Source organism: Muscardinus avellanarius (genome assembly GCF_963383645.1).
Source record: "Muscardinus avellanarius genome assembly, chromosome: 1".
NCBI classification, from domain to species: domain Eukaryota; kingdom Metazoa; phylum Chordata; class Mammalia; order Rodentia; family Gliridae; genus Muscardinus; species Muscardinus avellanarius.
The window spans coordinates 186,238,847-186,263,130 of NC_137786.1; the positions used below are offsets into that span (position 1 = coordinate 186,238,847).

At 38.3% G+C, this 24,284-nt stretch overlaps 1 protein-coding gene across 1 annotated transcript in view; it reads left to right on the top strand.

The window, feature by feature from the left end:
* CTR9 (CTR9 homolog, Paf1/RNA polymerase II complex component) overlaps positions 1 to 24,284 on the top strand; it is a gene marked incomplete at both ends in the record, with an annotated part of 32,143 nt that overhangs the window by 2,179 nt on the left and 5,680 nt on the right. The window contains 19 exons of the mRNA XM_080705487.1: positions 1,841 to 2,080; positions 2,476 to 2,593; positions 3,048 to 3,137; positions 7,485 to 7,633; positions 9,800 to 9,907; positions 11,398 to 11,505; positions 11,604 to 11,840; positions 12,050 to 12,139; positions 12,250 to 12,378; positions 12,482 to 12,665; positions 16,050 to 16,138; positions 17,078 to 17,263; positions 17,577 to 17,664; positions 17,844 to 17,992; positions 20,324 to 20,440; positions 20,590 to 20,735; positions 21,931 to 22,002; positions 23,304 to 23,439; positions 23,583 to 23,729. Coding sequence (XP_080561613.1) covers positions 1,841 to 2,080; positions 2,476 to 2,593; positions 3,048 to 3,137; positions 7,485 to 7,633; positions 9,800 to 9,907; positions 11,398 to 11,505; positions 11,604 to 11,840; positions 12,050 to 12,139; positions 12,250 to 12,378; positions 12,482 to 12,665; positions 16,050 to 16,138; positions 17,078 to 17,263; positions 17,577 to 17,664; positions 17,844 to 17,992; positions 20,324 to 20,440; positions 20,590 to 20,735; positions 21,931 to 22,002; positions 23,304 to 23,439; positions 23,583 to 23,729 — 2,583 coding nt within the window. The remainder of the gene's footprint in view (positions 1 to 1,840; positions 2,081 to 2,475; positions 2,594 to 3,047; positions 3,138 to 7,484; positions 7,634 to 9,799; positions 9,908 to 11,397; positions 11,506 to 11,603; positions 11,841 to 12,049; positions 12,140 to 12,249; positions 12,379 to 12,481; positions 12,666 to 16,049; positions 16,139 to 17,077; positions 17,264 to 17,576; positions 17,665 to 17,843; positions 17,993 to 20,323; positions 20,441 to 20,589; positions 20,736 to 21,930; positions 22,003 to 23,303; positions 23,440 to 23,582; positions 23,730 to 24,284) is intronic.

Sequence of the window (24,284 nt, forward strand, 5' to 3'; positions counted from 1 at the left end):
GCCTCAGCTACTTAGACTCTCAGCAACTTAGTGAGACCCTATTTCTAAATAAAGTATAAAATAGGTCTGGGAATATAGCCCAGAGGTAGAAAAGCCCCTGGGTTCCACCTCCAATACCACAAAAAAAAAAAAAAAAAAGAAAGAAAGAAAGAAAGAAAGAAAGAAAGAAAGAAAGAAAGTCCAATCAGAAAGCCTAAAATTCTATATCACTCATCCCCTGGCCCATATTTCCTTTTTATGGGAATAGGTAATGTAAATACTATAATCGGTATTCTTAAGCAAGTGTGCCACAAATTGCTTTCATATAAAGACATTTAAGAGGCTCCTAATATTGATGGATCAGAGAAGGTTTGGAAATGGGCTTATATCCAATATTCAAACCTTTGGATGTATAGAAAAGTACTTTTTATTGAGAAACAGTGCCTTCTTGATAAGAAGTGCCAAGTTTCATATTCTGCGAAGACTAAGCTATGGATCATTTTCCCAGTTTTTTAAAAACCAGAAGGGAACCTAGGTTTTGGTTTTGTTTGGTTTTGATTTGGATAGATTTTGCTTTGTACATATGTCTTGTTTACCAGCACTTATCCAAAACTTGTAACATTGGAAGATTAGAATGATACATGTGGTAGAATAAATTGATAAAAGATTGTGTGATATAGTTTGTTATCAAGGGAAAGAGCATGGTCATTAAGATTAGAAAAACCTGTTTAAGACCTACCTTGATGGCTATCAGTGTGATCATAGACAAATGAGCTCACCTTGAGCTCATCTAAAATATGGGGATGCTAATACCCACTTCATAGGGTGGTTGTATAGATTAGAGAAAATGTTTGGAGGTTCTCAGCATGACGTATAACCCATAGTAGGTAGCTAATAAATGGTAGATGTTTCTTTTGTACTTATAAATTAAATAGATGTCCAGGGAAGTTTTGTTTTGTTTTGTTTTGTTCCAGTACTGGGGATGGAACCCAGGGGCATTCCACATCTGATCTACACCCTCAGCCATATTTTTTATTCTTTATTTTGAAACAATCTCACTGAGTTGCAAAGGGCCACACTAAGTAGCTGAGGCTGTCCGCGAGCTGCCATCCTCCTGTCTCAGCCTCCCAAAGCTGGGATTACAAGTGTTCACCACCATACTTGACTCCAGGGAAGTTTTTTAACAGGTTCAAAGTCACAGACAGTTTTTGGTAGACTAGAACCAGAAACCAATTTCTTTTTAATTTAGACTTCTTTATTTTTCCCATCATTGCTTTCTCTCTTAGGATCTGCTTGTTTGTATATTTTAGTTTGAAGTCAACTATTATTAGGTCAGAAGCAGATTGGAAACATTTTTAGTGATTAGAATTTTCTTAACTGCTTATTAAAGTTTAGTTGACCTGTAACAAACTGTATATGCACCTCCAGAACCATCACCACATTCAAGGTTAGTGAATATATCCATTGCCTCAATGTTTGTTCACTGTTGCTCTTCTTCTTCCCAGTGCCAGGCAACCACTGATCTAGTTTTTGTTGCTAAATGTTGGTATGCATTTTCTAGAGTTTTATATAAATAGAAACACATAATATGTACTCTTGTTTTTGGTCTAAATTCTTTCTCTCAGCATAATTATTTTGAGATGTATCCATATTGTACAATGTATCAAAAATCACTCCTTTCTATTGTGGAGTAGTATCCATTTTATGTCGATAGCACAACTAATTAATTCATTCACCTGTTAATCAGCGATTGGATTGCCTCTAGTTTGCTGTTACAAGTAAAGCTGCTATAAACATTTGTGTACAGTTTTTTATAAGGACACAGGCATTAATGATTCTAACTTGATTCTTTACCTTATAGTTGGAATACTACAAGCAAGGGAAGACAGAAGAGTTTGTAAAGTTGTTGGAAGCAGCACGTATAGATGGCAATTTGGATTATAGAGACCATGAAAAAGACCAGATGACTTGCTTGGATACATTGGCTGCCTATTATGTACAGCAGGCTCGGAAGGAAAAGAATAAGGACAATAAGAAGGATCTTATTACACAGGCAACCTTGCTGTATACAATGGCTGACAAAATTATCATGTATGATCAGGTAAAATAATTCATATTTCTTTCAACTTATGAAAGAAAAAAGTACCACATGAAAGCAAAATGTGTATGATAGGTAACAAATTGTTTTAAGTGAAATTAATATTGTTGATGTAGTCGTTACAATTGGAATTCCTTTTGATTAATTTCAGCCATATTTTAAGGAATCTGACCTTTTCTTCTCATCATTGTTACTGGCATAGAAGATTTGCGTTGCAGGATAATTTCTCATTTTGTAATTCAGAGTTGCTTATTGGTAGCTTGAACACATACTTGGTAGACGACACATATTTTGTTATACTCTACTTCCTTTCTGTATGGTTTTTATGTTAGTTTGACATGTTCATGGTAAATTATAATTAGTTGTGGTAAAGTCTAAAACAATTTATTACTTTACAGAACCATTTGTTGGGAAGAGCCTGCTTCTGCCTACTTGAAGGTGACAAAATGGATCAAGCTGATGCCCAGTTTCATTTTGTACTCAACCAGTCTCCAAATAATATTCCAGCCCTTCTTGGTGAGTGATCATTGGAAACATCTTAGGAACCTAATTTTTTCAGCGTATTCCTACACTCTCTCTCTTTGTAATGACTCCTTAATAATTCAGCTAGACAGCAAAGTATAAAAGCTCTATCTTGTTAAAATTAAAACTTCTACGACAGATTATTATTGAAATTGCAGAAATAAAACACATACCAGTTAAGAATAATTTATTTGCTTCTAAAGAGTCACTAAGCAATCTCTACTTAAAGAACTGTAAGCTATTTCAACTGTTGCTTTATGCCATTTAATATAACGGTAGGATGTTTTGATTTAAGCATAAATTAAAATAATCTTAGGAAAAAAGATTTTAGAAAAATGTGTTCACTATTTTCAAGTATTCTTACTGAGAGATGTATTTCATAGAGTGTAAAGCATAGCTGATTTATGTTCTTTAACCAGAGAGTGCATGTTTTTTAAAATCACCACAGGTAAAGCTTGCATTTCATTCAACAAGAAGGATTACAGAGGAGCTCTTGCTTATTATAAGAAAGCATTGCGTACTAATCCAGGATGTCCAGGTAAAAGAATATCTTCATTTTAGGTCTAAGCTGTGTATTACCCAACTTAAAATATTCAAACTTTGTCAGTTACATATGAAGTCAGTTATGAAAAGATAATGTTGGCATGTTGAAATGACAGAATCAAGATATGTTTGATATTGTTATGTTTGATTTAAAAGCTGGATAATAGATCTTGTCCTATACTATTTTTCTTTCCAAAATGTCATTCATTTAGCAAATTTCTATTGAGTACCAACTATGTACCAGTTACTCTTCTAAACCTAGGAATGCAACAATGAATCAAAGAGAAAAAAAGTTTCTGCTTTTTTGTAATTCACTTTCCAGAAAGTAAGTGAGAAGTACATATACTGTGTAAGATACTGGCAAGGGCTAAGAAGATGGATAAGATAAAATTTTTTAAAAAGCTATGAGAGGCCGGGCGTGGTGGCACACGCTTGTAATCCCCGCGCTTGGGAGGCAGAGACAGGAGGATCACGCAGGTTCGAAGCCAGCCACGCGTGCTGGCTTAAGAGACCCTGTTTCCAAATAAAAATGTAAAAATAGGTCTGGGAGTGTAGCCCGGAGGTAGAAGGGCTTCCAGGAACCCCAGTACCACCCAAAAATAAATTAATTAATTAATAAAAAATTTTTTAAAAAAAGCTATGAAAAGCATTAGGAGTCTCCTAGAAGGGATGGCCAGGGAGATCCATCAGAGATCATAACATCTGTGTAAAGACTTAAAATATACTAAGAACCATGGACATATTAAGAGAATATCATTCCCAGAGAGAGAGAGCATAGGAAGTACAAAGATCCTGAGGAAAGATTATTCTTGGCAAGTTTGAAAAACAGAAGGCCAGTGTATCTCAAGTGTTGGTGGTAGGGGTAAAAAATGGGATAAAAGATAATGGGCCAGTACTAAAGCATGTAGGCCATCCTGAATTATTATAAGGACTTAGCTGTTATAGAGAGAGGAAACCATTAGAGAGCTTTGGGCAGAGGAATGACATAAGCTGACATATTTGAGAGGATCATTTGAGCTTCTGAGTTGACACCAGAGGGGGATGTGGAGTAAAGGGACAAGGAGAGAAGTGAGCAGACTAGGGAAAGGCTGTCAGAGTCATTCAGGTCACCCATGATTGTGGCCACATAGGGTGGTTCTAGTAGAAATGGAGCAAATGATCAGATTCTAGGTAGATTTTGAAGGGGGAGTCGACAGAGTAAATGTGATGTGTGAGTGAAAGACAGTAGTTAAAGGCAAATTTTGTTTTGTTGCTGTTGTTTTTTGTGGTACTGGGGATGGAACCCAGGGGCTTTCTACTTCTGGGCTACACTCCCAGACCTTTCTTATATTTTATTTGAAAACAAGGTCTCACTAAGTTGCTGAGGCTGGCTTCAATCCTGTGTGATTCTCCTATCTCAGCCTCCTAAGCACTGGGATTACAAGTGTGCGCCAACATGCCCAGTTTAAAGACAATTTTTTTTTTTCTTTTGTGGTACTGGGGGTGGAATCCTTCTCCGGACTACACTCCCAGACCTATTTTATATTTTTATTTGGAAACAGGGTCTCTTAAGCCAGCAAGGCTGGCTTTGAACCTGCATGATCCTCCTGTCTCTGCCTCCCAAGCGCGGGGATTACAAGCGTGCGCCACCACGCCCGGCTTAAAGGCAAATTTTTAAAAAGCAATTGAAAGAGTGGGGTTATAATCTTTTACATTTGCAAAATAGTTCCAAGAGGAAAGAGTTTTATTTATATTTTTGATATTGGGGATGAAACTAGAGGCTTTGTACATCCAAGCTGTGCTCTCCAGCCTGATTTTATTTCTTATTTAGAAATAAGGCCTCTGAGCTGGGCGTGGTGGCACACGCTTGTAATCCCAGCATTTGGGAGGCTGAGACTGGAGGATCGCGGTTCGCAGACAGCCTCAGCTACTTAGTGAGGCCCTCTGCAACTTAGTGAGACCCTGTTTCAAAATAAAAGAATAAAAAATTGGTCAGGGGGTGTAGCTCGGAGGTCAAATGCCTCTGGGTTCCATCCCTAGACCTGGAAAAGAAAATAATAATAAGGTCTCACTAGGTTGCTGAGAACCTTGCTAAGTTGCAAAGGCTGGCTTTGAACCTGTGATCCTCCTCTCTGTTTCTCAGCACTGGGATTATAAACCTATGCCTCCATATTGAGCAAGAATGAGTTTAGAGGCAGTAAGTACAGCAATCAGAGTTTATTCAAGAGGTCTGGGTTGAAATAAGGAATTTGGAAGTTATCAACATAAAGATGGTATACACCATGAAACTCCATGAAGTCATTAGGAAGTGAATGTAGATGGAAGAGGTCCAGGAATGGAGCCCTAGAGCACTCTGATATTTAGAGGTTAGAAAAATGAGGAAGAATCAGCAGAGGCACCTGAGAAGGAGTAGCTAGGGCTGTAGGAGAAAAACATGGTAAGTACAGTGACCTTGAAGCCAAATGTATGTTTCTAGAGGGAACTGATGTGTTGCTACCAAGTAAAATAGGGACAGGGGATGATTGATTTAGCAGCATGCAAGTCATTGGTGACTGATAAGAGTAGTTTTACTGGAATAATGAGAGGGAGTACCTCACTGGAGTGGATTTAAGAGAAAGTGATGAAAGGAAGGGAAATAGAGGCCACAGGGTTAGATCTCTTAAGGAGATTTTTTTTTTTTTTTTTTTTTTTTTTTTTTTTGGTGGTACTGGGGTTCCTGGGAGCCCTTCTACCTCCGGGCTACACTCCCAGACCTATTTTTTATACTTTTTTATTTGGAAACAGGGTCTCATAAGCCAGCGCGCGCGGCTGGCTTCGAACCTGCGCGATCCTCCTGTCTCTGCCTCCCAAGCGCGGGGATTACAAGCGTGCGCCACCACACCCGGCAAGGAGATTTATTTTTAAGGGAAGAACCAGAATAAGTTGACAGCTAGAAAGGGAAGTAGAATTAAGAAAAGATTTTTATAAGATGGGGGTGAGTGGTTTAATGTGGATGAGAATGATCCAGTAGAGGAAACATTTTATGATGCAGGGAATAAAAAAAGGGAGGGTTGCTGGATCAGTGTCCTCAAATAGTTTAGAAGGGCTCCAGGGACCAGAAGAGAGGTTGGCCTTAGATAGAGACAGGTCTGCCTTCTGATACAGCCTTGAATTGAGGTTGCATGTATAGGCATAGCTCTGGTGAATGATGGCATGTGCATATAATTAGATGCAATATTAAGGTCTTAATGAAAATTTTGTAACATGATTAAAGATTGCTCCTTTAGAATTAGAAATTAAGTGGTGGCATATGCTTGTGATCCTGACATTTGGGAGGCTGAGACAGGAAGATCGTGGTTCGAGGACAGCCTCAGCTATTACTTAGTGAGGTCCTTTGCAACTCAGTGAGGCCCTGTTTCAAATAAAGAATAAAAATTAGGGGGAAAAAGATGAAAAAGTTTCTTCTAAAAAAAAATTAGAAATTAAGCTGGGCATGGTGGCATACACTTGTAATCCCAGCATTTGGGAGGCTGAGACAGGAGGATCGTGTCATAGACATCCTCAGCTACTTAGTGAGGTCCTCTGCAACTCAGTGAGACCCTGTTTCAAAATAAAGAATAAATTGCTGGGTGTGGTGATGCACACTTGTAATCCCAGCATTTGGGAGACTGAGACAGGAAGATCGCGGTTGGCGGATAGCCTCAGCTACACCTTGAGCCCTTTGCAATTCAGTGAGACCCTGTTTCAAAATAAAGAATAAAACTAGGGCTGGGGGTGTAGCTTGGAGGTAGAATACCCTTGAGTTCCACCCCCAGTACTGGAAAAAATAAAGAATAAAAAAAATAGGGCTGGGGAAGCTGGGCGTGGTGGCGCACGCTTGTAATCCCGGCATTCCAGAGGCAAGTTCGCAGACAGCCTCAGCTAAAGCTCTCTGCAACTTACCAAGAACCTGTTTCCAAATAAAATATAAAAAAATAGGTCTGGGAGTATAGCCTGGAGGTAGAAGGCCTCTGAGTTCAATCCCCAGTACCACCAAAAAAAAAAAAAAAATTAGAAATTAAGCCAGGTATGGTGATGAAGGTATAGTTTAGCAGGGATGTTGAAAGACAAGAAAAATATCAGTATTATTGGTGTTTTGTTCCATGTGGGAGGAGAGCCATGATAGGGGAGAGGGGTAGAATTTGATCTAACTAACTCTAACCTCTAGTAAAACCAAGTTTATGGGAGTCCAAGAGATTTTGTAGGGTAGTTATACTAAGGCTAATTTGGGGGATTTTGCAGCTCATAAATAAAAAATGTTCAAACATTTTGTAACTGTACCCTAAAAATGCCCTAGTTTGACAGATTAAATGACTTAATTTTATTTTTTATTTATTTATTTTAGCTGAAGTTCGTTTAGGAATGGGCCATTGCTTTGTAAAACTTAACAAACTAGAGAAGGCTCGTCTAGCATTCAGCAGAGCCCTGGAACTTAATTCCAAATGTGTGGGAGCACTCGTTGGACTGGCTGTTCTAGAACTCAACAATAAAGAGGTATGTGAGGGAGAAAGTACCTCGTTTCTGACTGATTTGTCTAGCCTGCAGTTCCATATCTAAAACTCTTGGGGCCAGATATGTCTTAGAAATCAAGATTTTTGATCCTGGAAAGGTAATATGATGCCCATACTGCATAATATATGACACTCTAGTTTGGGATACCACCCCAAAAGCAGCCATTTTTGTGCTACGTAATAAGTGCTATTTCATACTAATAGCCTTACAATGCAGGAAAATGTTATTACCAAATGAATTTGCTCCAAGATTACAAAAAACACCCCAAAACCTTGTTTTATTAGAACTTTGTGGATTTCAGAATCTCAAAAAAGGATTGCAGATCTGTTTATCATTTGAAAGTAAGAACACACTACACAGACTTAAACACAGGGTTTAAGGAAGGAGGAAAAGGATAAAAGGCTTTTCCTTAGATAAGCGCTGTCTTATATTGAGAAGGTGTTCCTCGGCATGCCTCTTAAATATAATCATCTCAAACAGGATTGCCAGTTTTCTCAGCATCAGCACTAGTGGCATTTTGGGTTAGAATTCTTCATTGTGAATAACTATCCCATCCATTGTAGGGTATTGAACAGGATTCTTGAAATCTACCTACTAACTACCCGGTTGTGATAACCAGAAATGACATTGTCCTCAGTTGAAAACCTTCATCTGAAGCCAGTCTCCAGATGAGAGGAATAGATTATCTTGATTGGTTTAAATCAGCCATCATTCATCCTGTGGGGCTAAGGAGGAGAGGAAGGGAGCTTTTCTTCCTGAACTCAAAAGATCTCCATAAACCGGGCATGGCGTCCCATGCTTGTAATCCCAGTACTTGGGAGGCTGAGGATCGTAGGTTTGAAGCCAGCCTTGACAACTTAGGAGGTCCTCCACAATTTAGTGAGACCCTGTTTCCAAATAAGAAATAAAATGGGGCTGGGGTTTAGCTCAGAGGTAAAATGCCTCCAGGTTCAATCCCTAGTGCCACCAAAAAAAAAAAGATCTTCATACACTATAAGATCTCCTTTCTGTTAGTAGGATAAGAGGTATTTTACATCAGGAAGACAGCTGAGGCAGGGACTAAAAAGTAGAAAATTCTCAAGCAAGAACTGAACAAGAGAAAATAACAAGAGGAAAAAAGCGACACTCGCCCCTCAAGAAAAATCAATTTCAAGGATTAAAAGGCAATGTAAATACTAAAAAACTGCAAGACGCTTCTAGTTCCTGTCACAATGATGAAGCGGCACACAGGTCGCTGTCTCCATCAACTTAGCACATACCAATCACTCAAAGTGTATCATTCAATCAAACTCAAATAAAGCTGTTGAAAATACAGTTTTTTGTAATGTTTTTCTATTATTTGCCCTAGGATTCATTATACTCTATATAAGACTGATCTCAAATATATTTATTATAGGAACCCAATATCAAAGAGTAGGGAATTCTTTACAGTGGGGGTGCTTCTATAATTAAGGGGTTTTGTTTTCACAGTGCTTGAGATTGAACACAGGACCTGTCCATGCTAGGCAAGCATTCAACCAATGAGCTATATCACTTGCCCGTTTGTGTGTGTGTGTTTGTTTGTTTGTTTGTATGTGTACTGAACTCAATGGTACATCCCCAGCCCTTTTAAAATTTTTATTTTGAACAAGGTCTCACTAAATTTCCTAGGCTATTCTCAAATTTGTGATGCACGTGCCTCAGCTTCCCTAATGGCTGAGATTACTAGCATGTGTCATTGTGTCTAGCTTATAATTAAGTTTTGTTAATAAAACTAAATTCTAACAATTTGGTGACTCATTATTTGAATTTTTTATTGTTGGTGAAAACAAAAGGTATGAGCCAGGCATGGTGGCACATACTTGTAATCCCAGCTTTTGGGAGGCTGAGACAGGAGGATCGTGGTTCATGGAAAGCCTCAGCTACTTAATGAGACCATTTGCAACTCAGTGAGACCATGAAAAATCGGGCTGGAGGTGTAGCTAGGAGGTAGAATGCCCCGGTTTCCATCCCCAGCACCACAAAATAAATAAATAAACAAATAAGAGGTATGTCTTGGTATGTGAACTTAGAGTTATACAACCTTATTTCTTGAAACTGTAAAGAAAACTTTGAAAAGTGCTAAATAAGTAATGCTTTTACTTACTCTGTTGCAATGTTTTCTTTTAGGCTGATTCTATCAAAAATGGTGTCCAACTTCTTTCCAGAGCTTATACCATTGATCCTAGCAACCCTATGGTATTGAATCACTTGGCAAATCACTTTTTCTTCAAAAAAGTAGGTGTCATTTATTTTAAAATTCTGTTTTTTATTTTCTTGAATGCAATCAAATCCTTTTTTTTTAATTTTTTTAGCTTGAAAATATCAGAGTTTTTTTTATCCACAAACTGGAGTTTTTATTACCTGGGATGGATACATTTATTCATTCACTTAATATTTACTGACCTTCATACTGTGTCCAGCACTGCAATAAGATGTGCATGTGAGCAAGACATGGTCTCTGCACTCAAGGAGTTCAATTTCATAGAAAACACAGACAAATAAGCAAATGTGGATATAAAAATAAAGGTCTCTGCCCATTTATGGTAGAGAAATGAGGAAGTGATTAAGGAAAGTTTTCACCATAACAGAAAGGCTCATTTGTTAGGTTTTTAGGAAGCAGTCACCAGGTGGTTGAAAAGGGAAAGGCATAGATACATGAAATATGCTTAGCAGTTTGGTTTAGTAAAAGCATAACATCTGGTGGGCTTATGATAGGCAACGCATTGGATCCAGACAGTCAAGCACCTATGTCATAGAATTTGAGTGTACTTATATAGGCAAAAAGAGTTGATATTTTTTTTGCATGATGATCATGATTTTTTAAATAGTATTGGAGATTGAACCCAGAGGTATTCTACCTCTGAGCTACATCCCCAGCCCTATTTAAAGTTGCTGCTGATTCTGTAGAAGCAATGGTATTTTAGATTTCTTAGAATACTAAATCTAAGCCGGGCGTGGTGGCACACGCTTGTAATCCCCATGCTTGGGAGGCTGAGACAGAAGGATCACACGGGTTCGAAGCCAGCCTCAGCTACTTAGTGAGGCTCTCAGCAACTTAGTGAGACCCTGTTTCCAAATAAAATATATATTAAAAAAAAAAAGGTCTGGGAGTATAGCCCAGACGTAGAAAGCCTCTGGGTTCCACCCCCAGTACCACCAAAAAAAAAAAAAAGAATACTAAATCTAAGATTTCATTGACAAAATTTTTATGCACTAAACTTAAAAGTTTAATCTGCCATATTGGAGTCTGATAATAAACTGTACAAAGAACTCTAAATAGTTACATAGTAATTTAAATTAAAGTTCAAAAAAATATCACTGGTCTTATTAATAAGAGCTACTATGTTGTTACTGTTGTTAGTATGCATCAATGCTTACTAAATCCTAAACACTGTTAAAAGTGCCTTTCAAATATTCTATAATCTTCACAACACTTCTCCATGGTAAGTAATCTTATCCTCATTCTGTGGATTAGTCATTTGAAGCAGAGTTTATAGCCTAAGTCCACATAGCAAACCACACTGCTTTACTCTTTGACTATAGAAGCACATTTCTCTTTCATGCTGAGTTACTTTTAGGCCATAACTGTTACAGTACTAAAGGGCAAATATTTAGGGAGCAGAAGTGTATCTTTCCGCTAAAGAAGTGTTAACTGTTTACAAAGCAGCTGTCCAAGCTAATCTTTAGACACCAATCGACTGATTTTTCTGGTCTCCGTTATTCAGGATTATAGTAAAGTCCAGCACCTGGCTCTCCATGCATTCCATAATACGGAAGTGGAGGCCATGCAGGCAGAAAGCTGCTATCAGCTGGCTAGATCATTCCATGTTCAGGTAAGGTGATTCTTTAACTTCTCTAAATATCTAGTTCTTTTTCTTGGTAGTTTTTCAAGTCTCTTTAACACTTTTGTACATGTTGTTACCATTTTCAGGAAGATTATGACCAAGCTTTTCAGTACTACTATCAAGCCACACAGTTTGCCTCGTCCTCTTTTGTGCTGCCATTTTTTGGTTTGGGACAGATGTATATTTATCGAGGTGACAAAGAAAATGCATCTCAGTGCTTTGAGAAAGTTCTGAAAGCTTATCCTAATAATTATGAAACTATGAAAATTCTTGGCTCTCTATATGCTGCCTCAGAAGATCAGGAAAAACGGGATATTGCCAAGGTACATTTTTCTAAATCTTAGCTCTTTTCTGTTAGCAATCCCAAGACTCCCAACCTTCATTTATTATTGCTAGTAGATCTTTAGTTGAAGCAGTTTTGTTAGCTGAGCTTATTCCACTTGATAGCAAAACGGTTGACTTCTCAAGCAGGTTCAAATAGCTACCATTTCTTACTTTGAAAGCATTAGTATAATGATTTATTTTGTCCCAGGGCCATTTGAAGAAGGTCACAGAACAATATCCCGATGATGTTGAAGCTTGGATCGAATTGGCACAAATTTTAGAACAGACTGATATACAGGTCTTGTAGTCATGCTTTTTTTCTCCTATATGATGTGTTTTTTGTAATTTTGGTGTAGTATTTCTCTTTGATTCGCACATGTACCTTATTTTTTCCACCATAAAAAATAGGGTGCCCTTTCAGCTTACGGAACAGCAACACGAATCCTTCAGGAGAAAGTACAGGCTGATGTTCCCCCTGAGATTCTAAATAATGTTGGTGCCCTCCATTTTAGACTTGGAAACCTAGGGGAGGCAAAGGTAGGGAAATCGAAATCTTTTCTTCATTTATGTTTGATCAGGTTGAATCCATACTTTTTTAGATATATCAAATCTTTTAATAATGTAATTTTCTTTCTCCTAGAAATATTTTTTGGCATCATTGGATCGTGCAAAGGCAGAAGCTGAGCACGATGAACACTATTATAATGCCATTTCTGTTACCACATCATACAATTTAGCCAGGCTGTATGAGGCGATGTGTGAATTTCATGAAGCAGAAAAACTGTATAAAAATATCTTACGAGAACATCCTAATTATGTTGACTGTGAGTATCTTAAACTTGTATTATGTAATGAAATTTACAAACTCCCGCAATAGCAGCAAAAACTTAGTTGGAAAAAAAAAATTTTCTTAGAGCCAATAGTAATAAATTTTGAAGGTTCTGATGTCCTCTTTTCAGATCTGTGGCCTTAAAAGAAAATGCAGCTTAGCCGGGTATGGTGGCGCACTCTTATAATTCCAGAGCTTGGGAGGCTGAGACAGAAGAATCGCTCAGGTTTGAAGCCAGTCTCAGCTATTGAGCGAAGCTCTCAGCAACTTAGTGAGACCCTGTTTCCAAATAAAGTATAAAATGGGTCTGGGAGTATAGCCCGGAGGTAGAAGAGCCCCTGTGTTCCACCCCAAGTACCATAAAAATAAAACGAAAGAAAAGGAAGGAAGGAAGGAAGGAAGGAAGGAAGGAAGGAAGGAAGGAAGGAAGATGCAGCTTTACTTATATCATAGAAAATAAAAGACATAAAATCCACTTAGACCATATTCAGTGATTAGTCCATGTTCATTATGTTTTTAACAACTCCTTGGCATATTTAAATGGATTTACCTTTGTAATTGTCCTGCTTTGATTTCATATCAACATTTTTACAATGTTTATAATAGAGAATAGGTTTCCCTGAAACAATTATTACTAAAATGTTCTATTTGGATTTTTTTTTTTTTCAGTACTGAGGATGGAACCCAGGAGCCTTCTACCTCTGGGCTATACTCCCAAACCTATTTTATATTTTATTTGGAAATAGTCTCAGTGAGTTGCTGAGAGCCTCACCAAGTAGCTAAGGCTGGCCTATGCAATCGTCCTGTCTCAGCCTCCCAAGTACTGGGATTACAAGCATGTGCCAACACGCCCAGCTCTATTTGAATTTTAACAACCTGAACATTGTAAAACATGGAAAGTTTATAATTAAAAAATTATTTACTAGCCGGGCATGGTGATTTGTAATTCCCAGTACTTGAGAGGCTGAGTCAGAAGGATCACAGTTCATGGTCAGCCTCAGCTACTCAGTGAGACCTTCTACAACTTAGACCTTGTTTCAAAATAAAGAATAATAAAAAAGAAAAAAAATACAGTTGAGGTGGAGGAAGTAGCTCGGAGGTAGAATGCCACTGGGTTTCATCCCCAGTACCACAAAAAAATAATAATAATAATTTACTTAGGCAGTAATTCCTCATCTTCAGTTTCATGCTTCACAGTTCCATTTATCCCTGCTCAACTTTGGTCCCAAAATATTAAATATTTCAGAAATAAGCAATTCATAAGTTTTAAATTACATGCCATTCTAAGTAGTATGATGAAATCTCATGCTGTCCCACTCCATCTAGCTCAGGATATGAATCATCCCTTTGTCCAATATATCCATGCTGTATACGCTACCAGCCTGTTGGTGATTTAGTAGCTCTCACAGTTATCAGATTTAATACTGGGATATAACAATACTTGTATTAAAATGACCTTTATTTTACTTTATTATATATATATATATAGTTATAATTGTCTTATTTTATTTTTATTATTTTTTGGCGGTACTAGGGATGAAACCCAGGGACATTCTACCTCTAAGCAACACCCCAGCCCTATTTTTTTATTCTTTATTATGAAATGGTGTCACTGAGTTGCAAAGGACCTCACTAAGTAGCCGATACTATCCTCGAATCTCGATCCTCCTATCTCAGCCTCTCAAATGCTGGGATTATAAAGCGTGCGCCACCACACCTGGCTTTACTTGTTTATTTACTTGTTTTATTATTAGTTAATGTTAATCTATTGTTGTGTCTAGTTTATAAATTAAATTATCATAGGTATATATATCTCGGGGGGAAAAACCAATATGTAGGGTTGAGTACTACCTGCAATTTCAGGTATTTACTAGGGGTTTTGGAATTTATCTCCCAAAGATAATGGGAAACTACTTTATTTAGAATAATGTAAGCTGGGCATGGTGGCACACACTTGTAATCCCAGCATTTGGGAGGCTGAGACCAGAGGATCACAGTTCACAGCCTGAGCTACTTAGTGATGCCCTTTGCAATTCAGTGAGACCCTGTTTCAAAATAAAGAATAAAAAATAGGGCTGGGAGTGTAGCTCAGAGAATGCCCCTGAGTTTCATCCCCAGTACTGAAATAAATAAATAAATAAATAAATAAATAAATAAATAAATAAATAAATACCATGATGTGCTTTTTCTGTCTGTCTCCTACACCCCCCCAATCTGTGTCTGTCTGTCTGCCTCTCTCTCTCTCTCTCTCTCTCTCTCTCTCTCTCTCTCTCTCTCTCTCTCTCTCTCTCTCTTCTCTATTTCTTTGTACTGGAGATTAAACCCAGGGGCATTATACCTCTGAGCTATACCCCCAGCTCTTTTTATGTTTTGTTTTGAAACAGAGTCTTACTCGATTGCTAAAAGTCTCACTTCTTGCTACTTGCTGAGGCTATCTTCTAACCTACAATCCTCCTGTCTCAGCCTCCAAGTTTTGGTATTACAGATGTGCCCCACCACACCCAGCTTAACCATGATGTCTTGACTGAGTCAAATCAGAAGCTTTTAACATAGTATCTGTCATGCCACTAGGGATACAAAAGTGATTTACAATAAATAAAATTTGAATTGAATATCAGCCTGAAATTAAATTTATTTGCTAGGTAGTAGTGAGGTATTGGTTTCTTGAGAAGACATTTTCCAGAGAAAACAAGTTAAATCTGTGTGGTGCTATATTGTTATTTAAATGGAAAAGCCACAGAACTCAGATCTTATAACTCAGGGTCCCTAATAGTCTGTGCTTTCACTGTTGTCATATGACAAACAGCTTTTTAAGAAAAATAGCTGGGTGTGTTGGGACATACTTGTAATCCCAGTACTTGGAAAGCTGAGACAGAAGGTTTGCAGGTTCAAGGACAGCTTCAGCAAATAGTGAGACTCTCATCAACATACTGAGACCCTATTTCCAAACAAAAAAATAAAAATTGGGCTGGGGTGTAGCTCAGAGGCAGAATGCCCCTTGCTCAATCCCACTACCACCAAAAAAAGGAGGGAGGGAGAAAAGAAACACTGACAGTAATGTACATTGGAGAAAAGTTAGCTAAACTTTTTAAATAGCTTGAAATAACTTGGAACAAGGTACTAGCATTCAGATTCTTTTACTAAAGAGGTGAATCTTAGATTCCAAATATGAGGCTTGATGGTTAAAAAAAAAAGCTTGATGGTGAAAATTACTCTAACTTGCTACATTGATGTTTGATGTTTCTTTACTTGTGAAATTTTTCTGTTCTTTGTTATATTTATATGTTAATAAAACAATTGTTTTAAAAGTATTACTTTAAAATTGCTACCTTAAAAGCTAGTATTATGAATATAAAATCGTTTAAATGTATGTTTTTAGGCTATTTGCGCCTAGGAGCCATGGCCAGAGATAAAGGAAACTTTTATGAGGCTTCAGATTGGTTTAAGGAAGCTCTTCAGATTAATCAGGTTGGTAATAGTTCAGAGAAATAACTATTTTCACTTTATATCCCCTAAAATAAATTTTTATTTATGCATGCATGCAAAGCTGGGGGAATTTAGTCCAGGGCCTAGGCAAGTGTTCTCCCACTCATCTATCCCCAGACTTGTTTATTTTTGAGATAGAGTCTTGCTAAGTTGTTCAAGCCTGTCTGGAACTTGGGATTCTCTTGCCTTCCCTCCCAAGTAGAGAGAAATACAGGCGTGTACCACTATGCCTGACCCAGTTTTTCTCTTAATGGCTATCAGGTTCTAGTAACCTTGACATCTCTGTTTTTTTGTGGGTTTCTTTTTTTCCCTTATTAAAGGTAATGGGGAGGATAGTAGGTTGCATTATTAATCATGTAACAATAGGGACCATGTTGTTTACATAGATGTCTTCTATTTCCTTCCTTCTTCCTTTCTCTCATCCTATCATTTTACCTACATATCAACTGTATGACCTGGCTTGTGTGTCTTTTATTAATACTTTCACTTGGAATTTAGTTAGTACCGTGGGAAAAGTTTGTAGAGTCATAAACTCTTAGCATTTTTAATGGAACTGTAGACATCATCTACATTTCTTAAATGTAGCTCAAAGTAAAAAATAGATTTCACATTATAGGTCTAGTACACGCTTATTGTTTGTGTGTATGTGTATACAAACAGCCAAAAGGAAAGTTTTGCAAATCATTATTTGCTCTTGCCAATGGGTAATACAATCGTATCTTTATTTGGTTCTGTTACATTTTATATGCTGATAATTAATCACTAAATTGATTTTGCACCTCACTAATGGGTCTCAGCTCTCAATTTGAAAACCACTGTTGTATTCTGTCAACCCTTCAATTGTCAGTTATTGTAGAAAGGTCATTAACCTCTCTTTATCTAAACTTATAGATTTTGTTTCTTTTTACATGTATATTTCAGGATCATCCAGATGCCTGGTCTTTGATTGGTAATCTCCATTTGGCAAAACAAGAATGGGGTCCAGGCCAGAAGAAATTCGAGAGGATATTAAAACAGCCATCCACGCAGAGTGACACTTACTCTATGCTAGCCCTTGGCAACGTGTGGCTCCAGACTTTGCATCAACCCACCCGAGACCGAGAAAAGGTAATCTCTTTTTGACTTAAAAAAATAAAATAAAAAAAGATAAGCTGGTGTGGTGGTGCACACTCTTATTCCTAGTACTTGGGAGGCTTAGACAGGAGGATCACAGGTTCAAGGCCAACCCTCATCTACTTAGTGAGACCCTCTGCAACTTAGTGAGACCTTGTTTCAAAATAAAGAATAAATTGTTGGGCATAGAGGTAGAATGCCCTTGGCTTCTATTCCCAGTACTGAAAAAAAAAAAAAAAAAACAACAACAACCACCTGATATTATGTGTTGTTTAGATTTTTTAACAATACTTGTTTCTGTTTATAGGAAAAGCGTCATCAGGATCGCGCTCTGGCCATCTACAAACAAGTGCTTAGAAATGATGCCAAGAACCTGTATGCTGCTAATGGCATAGGTGATTATAAGACTTCAGTATCCATAAGGATTTGTGAAGTGACAGCTTTTGGAGGAATGCTTGTAGATCAGATTTTTTTCTACACATATAATCAATGTAGTTGTTTTAAGTTGGGCTTTTAGTTGTTTTTCTGGCTGCAGTTAGAAAATTATTAAATGTGAGCCTTTTTATAACTTTAGGAGCTGTTTTGGCCCACAAAGGATATTTCCGAGAAGCTCGTGATGTATTTGCCCAAGTAAGAGAAGCAACAGCAGATATCAGTGATGTGTGGTTGAACTTAGCACACATCTACGTGGAGCAAAAGCAGTATATCAGCGCTGTTCAGATGGTAATGTCTTGTCTTTCAAGATATCTTTATGTCACATTTGTTAATGACCACATATTTTCTTTACCATTCTGGCCCTGTTGTGGAGCTGCATGCCATCTCTTCTGATACTGTGTCTATTCACAGGTTTATAATTATATAATGATAAGGTCAGGCTTTGGTGTCCGGACAGATGTGAGTCCTGGTTCCACCACTAATTACATGCCTTGGGCGAAGAACATCTTTGACCCACTTTTCCTATATAAGGGAGATAATTGTACCTTAACCCCAGAGAATTTTGTGAGGATCCAATATGAGAATTACTTGGCACTACCATGCCTCGCACATTAGTAAGTACCCAGAAAATAGTAGGATTTAATGTTTTTTTTCATTCAATTTCTGGAACTGAACTAAGTTTCAAAAAGGTAAATCAATTACTTTATTCATTTATTTATGTGTTTTTTGAAATGTGGTCTCTCTGTGTTGTCTAGGTTAATCTCAAATTCTAGGCTCAAGTGATGCCCCTACTTTAGCCTCCCGGGTAGCTGGGACTACATGCATGCACCACTGTACCTGTCTTAAATGACTTATTTTTAAAAAGAAAAAGCAATCTCCGGGGGATAAGATTTCCTGCTTGCAGAGTTTTGTCATACTTATTATATCTGTTGAGTGCTTGAACTTAAACTAAGAGTTGTACTCAACTCAGCATCTATAATATATTAAAAAGTAGAAAGGCAATTATGCTCTGTGGGATATATTACAGTCAGAAGGAACAAGCTTCTTACAAAAGGTAGAAGAAAAGTGTAGTCCAGACTTTGAGAAATGTATCTTTTTTCTAAAAACAGTTTGAAACCTTGGAAAGGCAATAGTCACCGAAATAGTTGCAAATGGTAACCTCAAAGGTTGTATTGAGATGAAACTTCCTGGTCAGCAGAATGATAATACTGCCTTTAGAAATGCAAATTAATCACTGGGGAGATATAGGGAAAAACTTTCATCTAACTATTTTCCATGAAATTGTCTTATCAATTACCCATGACAAGTTGTATTCCATAGTCAAAAAGTACCATGTTCACATCAGAGTGAACACTATCACCATGTTGGTTTTACACTGTATCACCATGTTGGTTTTACAAGTTAACAGATTTACAACTGTAAGACTTCTTTTGCTCCTTGCCAGTAGGTTCCACAAATCCTAAAGAAAGGTGCTGGAGACTGTATGATTTCTAGTTAGTGGTCAATGCTATTTTTAGGTAGTATTGCTAAAGATATGAGGAGTTTCCAGGGCTGGGGTATAGCTCAGTGGTACAGCACTCGCATGTGCAAGGTCCTGAATTTGATACCACCAGTATCACAAAAAAGAAAAAGAGACTATATATTTCTAGTCTCTATGCTTTCATTATTTTTTTAAATTTCTTTTTTTTTTTTCTTTTTTTTTTTTTGACGGTACTGGGGGTAGAACCCAGAGGCTTTCTACCTCCGGGCTACACTCCTAGACCTTTTTTTATATTTTACTTGGAAACAGGGTTTCACTAAGTTGCTGAAAGCCTCACTAAGTAGCTGAGGCTGGCTTCGAACCTGTGCGATCCTCCTGTCTCAGCCTCCCAAGCATGGGGATTACAAGTGTGCACCACCACGCCTGGCTTTTAAATTTCAAATGAAAAAAACTATATAGAATATCTAGTTTTATTTTGTGAACAGATTTTTACATTGTGAAAATATATCCTGATGAATATCAAAAATAATTTCTCAGCTGGGCGTGGTGGTGCATGCTTGTAATCTCAGCATTTGGGAGGCTGAGACAGAAGGATCGTGGTTCAAGTACAGCCTCAGCTACTTCGGCCCTTTGGAAGTCAGTGGACCCTGTTTCAAAATAAAGAATAATAAATAGGGCTGGGGGTGTAGCTTGAAGGTAGAATGCCCCCCTGGGTTCCATCCTCAGTACAAAATAATAATCATAACAACAACAATAATAATTTCTCAAATTATTCTCTGAAATTAACCAAAGAATAAAATACCTTTTCACAGAACTTTAAAAAATATTTGCTATAGCCGGGTGTGGTGGTGCACGCTTGTAATCCCAGTATTTGGGAGGCTGAGACAGGAGGATCGCTGTTCACAGACAGCTTCAGCTACTTAGTGAGGCCCTTTGCAATTCAGTGAGAACCTGTTTCAAAATAAAGAATTAAAGATAGGGCAGGGGGTGGTAGCACAGAGGTAGAAAGCCCCTGGGTTCCATCCCCAGTGTCACAAAAATAAAAATAAATAAATAAATAAGAGTATTTGCTATAAAATGAAAATAATCATTAATCAGTCACTTAATCTCTGTGGCATTTTAATTAATTTTTTTGACAGTATGAAAACTGCCTCAGAAAGTTCTATAAGCACCAAAATACCGAAGTTGTTCTCTATTTGGCCCGGGCCCTCTTCAAGTGTGGCAAGTTACAAGAATGCAAGCAAACTTTGCTGAAGGTAATGAGGAGAACTCACTGTTATCCTTGTCCCTTCCTCTTTTTTGTAGTTTTTATTTTATGTGTGTGTTCACTTAACCTACTAGCACTCTTATTTGACTGAAAATATCATTAGATCATGTGAAATATATACTTTTCTTTTGTTTACAGGCCAGACATGTAGCACCCAGTGACACAGTTCTTATGTTCAATGTGGCCTTAGTCTTACAAAGATTAGCTACCTCTGTCCTGAAAGATGAGAAAAGTAATCTGAAGGAAGTACTTAATGCTGTGAAAGAACTGGAGCTCGCACATAGGTAAGGAATTTCTAGGAACAACCTTTGAAATCATTTGTTTCTTTAGAACTCATTGTCTGCCGGGCGTGGTGGCGCACTCTTGTAATCCCCACGCTTGGGAGGAGGAGACAGGAGGATCGCGCAGGTTCAAAGCTAGCCACTGGCTTAAGAGACCCTGTTTCCAAATTTAAAAATATATAAAAATAGGTCTGGGAGTGTAGCCTGGAGGTAGAAGGGTTCCATCCTCGGCACCACCAAAAAAATAAAACTCATTGTCTTGCTGGGAACAGTGATACATGCCTATAATCCTGGCTCAGGAGGCTGAGGCAGAAGGATTACAAGTTTGAGGCCAGCCTGGGCGATTTAGCAAGGCACTGTCTTAAAATCAAAGTTGTTAAAGGCCTGGGGTTATGCTTGAGTGGCAGAGTGCTTGCTGGCATGTACAAGACCCAGGGTTCAATCCCTAGTTCTACAAAACTTTCTCATGCCCCTTAAAAAACAACTCAATTAGAATCATTGTAGCAGTGTTTAAGCAAAAGGAGATAGTTGCCACCAGGTGGCACCAAACTATAGCTATATCCTGCCAGACATGGATTTTGTAGCCTGGGCCATAGATCTGGCTGGCTAACTTTTGCAAGCTTGCTTTACATTTTTTTATTAATCTGACAATAATGTTATCCCATATTTTATCTGGGTGTGGTGGCATATGCTTGTAATCCCAGAATTTGGGAGGGTGAGATGAGAGGATCGTGGTTCTCAGACAGCCTCAGCTACTTAGTGAGACCCTCCCCAACTTAGTGAGACCTTTTTTCAAAATAAAGAATAAAAAATAGGGCTGAAGCCAGGCATGGTGGCACACTCTTGTAATCTCAGCATTCAGAAGGCTGAGACCGGAGGATTGCAGTTCACTGACAGCTTCAGCTACTTAGTGAGGCCCTCCGCAACTTAGTGAGACCCTGTTTCAAAATAAAGAATAAAGAAAATAGGGCAGGGGGTGTAGCTTGGAGATCAAATGCCCCTGGGTTCCATCCCCAGACCCGAAAAAAAAGTTAAAAATTAAAAAATAATAAAATGAGTTGTATATCCTATTGGATAATAACTCTTTATTCATTAAATTCATCTAAGTCAGGAAATAAGCCTTTTCTCAGTCTATTTTTATAGAATAGATTATAAAAATCTAAAAGGTTAACATATTTTATTTTCTCATTCCATTTAGATACTTCAGTTACTTGAGTAAAGTGGGAGATAAAATGAGATTTGACTTGGCTCTTGCTGCTACAGAGGCCAGGTAATGTTACTGTCTGTGGAAGGTGACTGGGGGGGAGGGGGGGACGGCAGTAGTACTGGTGTGGACTCAAAAGTATCACTTTAGTAAACAGGGACTCCTGGCCTTGCACACTCCTCTTGGGGACTTCCTGACCTTTAAAAAAGTACCAAGACCTTTTCCTTGCAGGGAATTTGGCAAAATAGGTTTAGTATTGCCAGATATGGCGGCACACACCTATAATCCTAGTACTGGAGAGGCTGAAACAGGAGCATCTCAGATTCATAGCCAGCCTTGGCAACTTAGACTGTTTCAAAATTAAAATTAGCTGGGCGTGGTGGCACATGTTTGTAATCCCAGAATTTGGGAGACTGAGACAGGAAGATTGCAGGTTTGTGGCCAGCCTTGACTACTTAGTGAGGTCCTCCACAACTTAGTGAGACCATGTTTCAAAATTAAGAATAAGCCGGACGTGGTGGCACACGCTTGTAATCCCCGCTCTTGGGAGGCTGAGACAGGAGGATTGCACAGGTTCGAAGCCAGCCTCAGCTACTTAGTGAGGCTCTTAGCAACTTCGTGAGACCCTATTTCCAAATAAAGGATAAAATAGGTCTGGGAGTATAGCCTGGAGGTAGAAAGCCCCTGTTTTCCATCCCCAGTACCACCAAAACAAAAAAACAAAACAAAAATTAAGAATAAAAAATAGGAATCCCAGCATTTGAGAGACTGAGACCAGAAGATCATGGTTCGCAGACAGCCTCAGCTACTTAGCGAGGCCCTCTGCAACTCAGTGAGACCCGGTTTCAAAATAAAGAATAAAAAAAATAGGGCAGGGGGTGTAGCTCAGAGGTCAAATGCCCCTGGGTTCCATCCCTAGACCCGCAAAAAAAATAAATAAATAAATAAAAAATAGGGCTAGGGGTCTAGCTCGGAGATAGAATACCCTGAATTCAATCTCAGTACTGAATAAATAAATAAATATAATTAAATGGGGCTAGGAGTGTAGCTCAGAGGCAGAATGCCCCTGGGTTCAATCACTAGTGCCACAAACACACACACACACACACACACACACACACACACACACACACACACATATGGTTTAGTACAAGTAGTTAGATTGTGGGGGGAAAATGCTTTTCTGTTTCACTATGTTACTAGCTCTTGTCACTGATAAACTAAGTTGATTTTGCTAATTGAGTTAATTTACTTATCACCTAATCATCCTGCTTCAAATTTTTTCAATGTGTGTATGGGAAACAGATGCTTTGAATTTTGAACAAATTATTCTGTGTTCATGTTTCTCTAAATCTAAAATGTTCTAGGCAGTGCTCTGACTTACTGAGCCAGGCACAGTACCACGTGGCCCGGGCTCGAAAACAGGATGAGGAGGAACGGGAGCTTCGGGCCAAGCAAGAACAGGAAAAGGAGCTACTGAGGCAGAAACTTCTAAAAGAACAGGTATCTACTGTTCAGTTATACTAGAATTAAGGGACTCTGATATACTTTCTATGTTAGGAAGAAAAGTCTTCTACCTAGGGTTATCACTGTGAGTTTTTTCATCTTAAGAACACTTGGTTGGTTCTTTTCTTTTTTTCTCATAGGAAGAGAAACGTCTCAGAGAAAAGGAAGAACAAAAGAAACTTTTGGAACAGCGGGCCCAGTATGTAGAGAAGACCAAAAATATTCTTATGTTTACTGGAGAGACAGAAGCAACAAAAGAGAAGAAAAGAGGAGGTGGTGGTGGACGGGTAAGACAGGATCTGCCATCGCTGATGACCTTAGTCTCTGTCTTTGGCTTTCAGAAGTGAAGATAATTGGTTAAGTTACTTTGTACTCAACTCTTAATTTTGCCATCTTCATTTACTAACAGAGACTTCTCACATAGAATTATTTAAATGGTATTCAGTATAGACATTGCATCTCCCCACCCTACCCTGCCAATGCTAGGGATTGGACCCAGGGCCTCATGATATGCTGATAATCAAGTGCTCTATACTGAGCCATACTCCCTGCCCAGATGGTCCTGAACTTAATGGTGGTATAAAAATGACAAACATTTAGTAGGAGTCATACTTTGAATGGGAAAAGATATGTGGTATGAGCTGGGCCTGGTGGCACATGCTTGTAATCCCAGAACTTAGGAGGCTGAGACAGGAGGATCGTGGTTCATGGACAGTCTCAGCTACTTAGGCCCTTTGCAACTCAGTGAGACTCTGTTTCAAAATAAAGAATAAAAAATAGGACTGGAAGTGTGGCTTGGAGGTAGAATGCCCCTGGGTTCTATCCTTAGTACCATTAAAAAA